The sequence below is a fragment of the Porites lutea genome, chromosome 6, assembly GCF_958299795.1.
Source record: "Porites lutea chromosome 6, jaPorLute2.1, whole genome shotgun sequence".
Lineage (NCBI taxonomy): Eukaryota > Metazoa > Cnidaria > Anthozoa > Scleractinia > Poritidae > Porites > Porites lutea.
The window spans coordinates 11,895,008-11,899,892 of record NC_133206.1 but is presented as its reverse complement, the minus strand read 5'-3'; the positions used below and the strand labels follow the sequence as shown (position 1 = coordinate 11,899,892).

Genomic DNA, 4,885 nt, shown 5'->3' with positions numbered 1-4,885 from the left:
TGCAGTAAAAGAAATTTTCTGAATATTTAAAGAGCATGACAATTCTAGTTATTTCTGAAAATTTGAACCCGACATATGATATACCATATAGTTAAAGAGAAATTCTCTTTAAAAAACCCCGAACTTTACAAAGAATGTATGAGCTTATTAACGTTTTTTGCCAACGGTCAAATATATTGCCTCTTCGGTCGAAGAATATTTTGATTTTCTTATTAGGGTGCGTACCTAAAGACATAAGTGGCCGGCAGGATCGGTCATTTTGAAAACAAGATAGCCTCAATTTTCAAGAGTTTTCGCTTAAACATCATCATGCATATTATTTAGGAATAAATTGATGTTGTTGAACTGTCCGCCTCATTAAGATTGGAATTTTTTTCTATACCTGGACTAGCCTATAGCCGGCCAGTAAGTTCTGACTAATTTTGAGCAAGTGAATGCTTTACCTAAGTGAGAGAAGATACTACTTGCGTAAAACTTCCTCTGCTCTTTATTTTGGCAAAGTATCATCAGTATTATACAGTATCATGTGAACGTGACCGTCGATTCACGTGCTTCAAGAAGGCAGTGGGTCCTTCGTTCTCTGCAGTCATGAAGTATTTTTTTTTTTGAACGCTTATTGTGACCAATGATATGCTAGAGATGGTATAAACAGTTTCTAAGGTATTCTTGAAGACAAACACGTGTGAATAGAATGTAACTGTTTCACGTTTGCAAACTCGCCTTCTGTTATGGCAGAGTGAGCTTTATGTATTAGGACATATTAGTGAACGACCGCTCATTCATTTATTGTTATAATCAGTTGAAGTGATCAAATGAGCTACATTTGCAAGGAAACTAGAAACAAAGGCTGTGATCGTAAAGAAATTCTAATAACAAGTTTTATGTAGGGATATGTATGTATGTAAAAACTTTGTTGCAACTCTGTTTAAGGGTTGCTCTAGTGCTCAATATCTACCACCATACAGAAGTTTTCTGTTGCTTCATTATTAAAGTAATTTGTCTTTTAACATCAAAGTACGTTTGTTCTATTGTAGTAGCGGCATTTCGCCTCTTGTGAACAAACGTTATTTATGATAGCCGGCTTTTAACGATGATTACGTAATGGCTCTTGAAATTCGTTGCTCGACTAAAAGGCCTCAGGAAAAAAAACTTCAGAAAACACGAAGAGGTTGCAATTACTCATCCTTTGTTATGCTTATTCTCAAAGTCTTTAATGTTACCTTGATATTGTAACGGTTTTATATCTATACACTCAAACCTCCTTAGACGGACACGAAAAGGTCAAAGCCAAGTCTAGGCCGGACCAGAGAGGTGTCTGTATAAAGAGAGCTGGGTACACCAGAGGGGTATCAAAATAATCATGGATTAAGTTCTGCGTATAAAGAAAAAGTTCGACACTGAGTGCCTTCTTGACGCTTGGCTTAACAAGCACTCGTTAATAGCAAAAAGTAATTAACTTCTATACCGAAAGGATTACATGCAACAAAGAGCTTACAATTAGTTGGCCATAGGAAAAAAATAAAAACACAATTTTATCGTTTTTTGAAAGCCATTTTTGAACAAAAGAGGACGCATTCTAAAGCTTGTGTTGAGATTCGATTGATACCATAAAATACAACCTCATTCACATAAATATATAACAATACATCTTCATAAAAAAAGGTGTGAAGCGATTGAGGGTGACTAATTTTCTTCCAATGGGTCCTTTCAAAGGGCGTAGCTTTGTACAAATTCACGCTACTCAAGGGTTGAACAAAAAAGGGTTAGACACTTGACGATAAAAGCCCTCCCGCAGCGGGTAGCAACGTGATAACAGGAGCGTCCAGGTGGAACGAACAATGTATTGAATATGGAATAAGGCCCACGCACTCGAGAGGTTTATTTGCAGAAGGATCTGTTAGTCAACGTCAATTAAACTAAGAATATTGAACGTGCCAGACGTCAACATAGACAGGTTTAGTTGGCACTTAATCGGAAAATCATGGCGGCTGTACCAAGAGAGAGCTTGCAAGTGGAACCGGCCGTAAAGGCAAAAGCAGCTAACAGAGATCTAAACCAAAAGAACAATCGCGCAGCGCACAACTGGCTTAAGGTGCGGAAGGCTCTAGAAAGAGAAAATGCACATTGGAGGAAAGGTGCCGTGGATGATCGAAACAAGTTGTTGAAGCAACGCGAAGAGCTGCGAAATACCTCGCTGAATTTGACGAGATCAGACTCTTTGAACTCTGAACAAGCAGCTGCTGTTGTTCCATCCGGGGTGACGCGTCAGATGTCCCTGAAAGATGTTTACGAGGCTCTGCTTAAATCGAATCGCGAAAAAGACGATGCTGGCTCTGTAAGGAGTGTTAAATCAGAACCCTCTTTAAGGAGGGCCTCGACAGTCAGCTTCGAACAAAAGCGAATCGGACGAAAACCAATTAACTTTTCTCTGCAAGGCTTACAGAAGGCAAACAGCAACCTGCAAAGTAAACGGCAGGCAGTTGATAAAGCACAACGATTGTCGGTTGACGACAAATCTGACCACAATACAAGGCCACAATCAGGTCCGCCAGAAAGTCACTTTGATTTGAACGAGGAGGAACTCAGTTTAGGCCCAACGCTTAAACTTCCGCCAACCCATCTACCGCCTATAAGACGGAGCGTGGGTTTTAAGCCAAGGGTCAGAAACTTCAACAAGGATGAAGCTTTTAAAGCGCGGGTGCATGGTACAGAATACACACTTGACGATATCCGCTACTGTCGCTACTTAAGAAAGAGATCGGGACGCACGCGATCGGATCCGACTGATGCGAAAAAAATCTCGCACTTTCAACGAAAGTCCGCCGACCAAAAGGAGAGATGAGTCAAAAGAATTTCGTTCCTGATCTTTTTTTTGGTTTGTACCAAGGCAACAATATAAGGAACAATTACAAATACAGTCGAAAAAGCGCTTTTCAAATTGTAGAAAATTATTCCTGTGAAGAGTGCGACTTTTTCATTTGCATTTTTTGCAATTAAAAGTCACAAGGATCGTAACCAAAATGTTTTCGTTGCGTTCTTTTAAGTTACGTTCGACGTCAGAGTTAGAAAAAGCAAGAAAAAGAAAATTATCTTAACGAGGGTACACTCAAAATTAGAACAAAAACGACGTCAAAGGAAAAGAAAGAAATATGGCAAATGTGTTTAATACCATGCGCTTATGTAAAAGCGGAATAAGATAATGTAAAATGGTAATTGGTTCCCAAAACAACGTAAACACGCTTAAGGAAAAGAGGAATATGCATGCAGCTCTCTAAAAAGGTAGACCTTGTAAAGACGAAATGAAAAAAAAGAAAAACGAAAAATTGAATTGAAAAGTTTTGTACATGTAGATGTTGGAGCGCGGTCATTTGCATTTAATATAGCCACACTGCACGCGTCTTAGACACTGAAGGATATCCTAAGGCGATATAAGGTATTCACTTAATGTTAATTAAAAAGACAAGATTAAATTTATGAACCCTTATTTTAACAATTTACTGATAGATTGTAAACTGCGTCCATTCAGCTGGGTCTCTCAGAAGGCATTTATAAATATCCAGCAGTTGAGAGAAAGAAATTCCTGCTGATAATGAGGTTTTTCTGTTGTTTTGAATATTTTTCCCGATGGGAGAGTAGATAATCAAAATAGCTTATAATTAAATCAGATGTCGTCGAAGGTGTAATAACACGACAAATCTTGTTTCAAGACTGATGCCTCTTAATGCATTATTTACATTGCTTTATTAAGTGTTTAAAGTCGTTGGTTATGACACATTGGGGGTTTCCCTTAATGTTTAATTTGGCCTAAAACTTGGCCTCGAAGAAGGCTCACGTAATAATTTCGGTTTTGTTTTTAATAGTTCAGATGTCATCAAGCTGTCCCGCTAGCGTATTCATTAACGTCATTTTTATAACTTCAACACACAGTCTAATTCGTCTCCCGACATTAGTTATAATTTATCTTGTTTTCCTAAACAGTCTCGCTTTTGAATTCGAAAGGTTTGTTTGTAAACGCGGATCAGTACAAGACTCTCGAAAACTACCCACCTACTCCTCCCCTAACCCAACGTTAACAGTAGTTTCTCGCGTAGGAGAAATTCTTGGGTTAATAGGGGAGGGTAAGGTGGACATACTGGTCCAACAGGGTAAGTTCGCAAACGGATAAATATGGGTTGTTCGTGAGTGGAAAGCGGTGAACGCATGAGTTTGTGAGTGTTGCCCAGCCTAGTCCCTAGGCGTTCTCTCTTGACCCGTTGTCTGCGAGAAGTCTGCGAAAGAGCGGGCGAGTATCTCTCGGTGACGTTTACTAAGAAATGCCAGGAGGGCAAGCGTTGTCCACTGGCATGCATTTAAGAATATTGGTGAATTGGGCTCCCATATTTCCCAGAGTTTGCAATGGATATTTTTATCAAACTTCCAGTTTCACTAGAATCAGTATTAATAATCGATCTAACTAGCCATAATTTTGTTTTAATCACAAAAACATTAAAAATTGACATCGGTAAAAGGGAAGGTGTTAAGCCGCGTGCAAACGGACGCAACATTGTCGGATGTTACATGTTGTTGCGTGTTTTTGGGAGTTGTTGCGCAGAGTTTGAAACTGGTCAAACGTTTGAACAAACTACTCCCAACATTTCTTTTGTTCCGTGATCGCCGAACCGTAGCGCAACAACGTTGGATCCGTTTGCACAGCTCTTCCAATATTGGTGGGGCCACGCACGCGCATTACACATGGTCTCGAAAGTCTTATGGGTTGTATCTTTCCTACGATGCACTGCAGGTCCCAACATTGTTGGGAGTTGTTGCATCCGTTTGCACACCACTGCCAACACGGACGCAACAACTCCCAACATTGTTGGACCAACAATGTTGGGAGTTGTTGCGT

The 4,885-nt window shown here is 39.7% G+C and overlaps 1 protein-coding gene across 1 annotated transcript; it reads left to right on the top strand.

The window, feature by feature from the left end:
• The first annotated feature begins 1,714 nt into the window (after window positions 1–1,714).
• Window positions 1,715–3,708, top strand: LOC140940540 (uncharacterized). The gene has a single exon (XM_073389523.1). It carries the CDS (start codon window positions 1,982–1,984, stop codon window positions 2,840–2,842), a length of 861 nt encoding a protein of 286 aa, XP_073245624.1. The 5' UTR covers window positions 1,715–1,981; the 3' UTR covers window positions 2,843–3,708.
• Window positions 3,709–4,885: the final 1,177 nt, after the last annotated feature.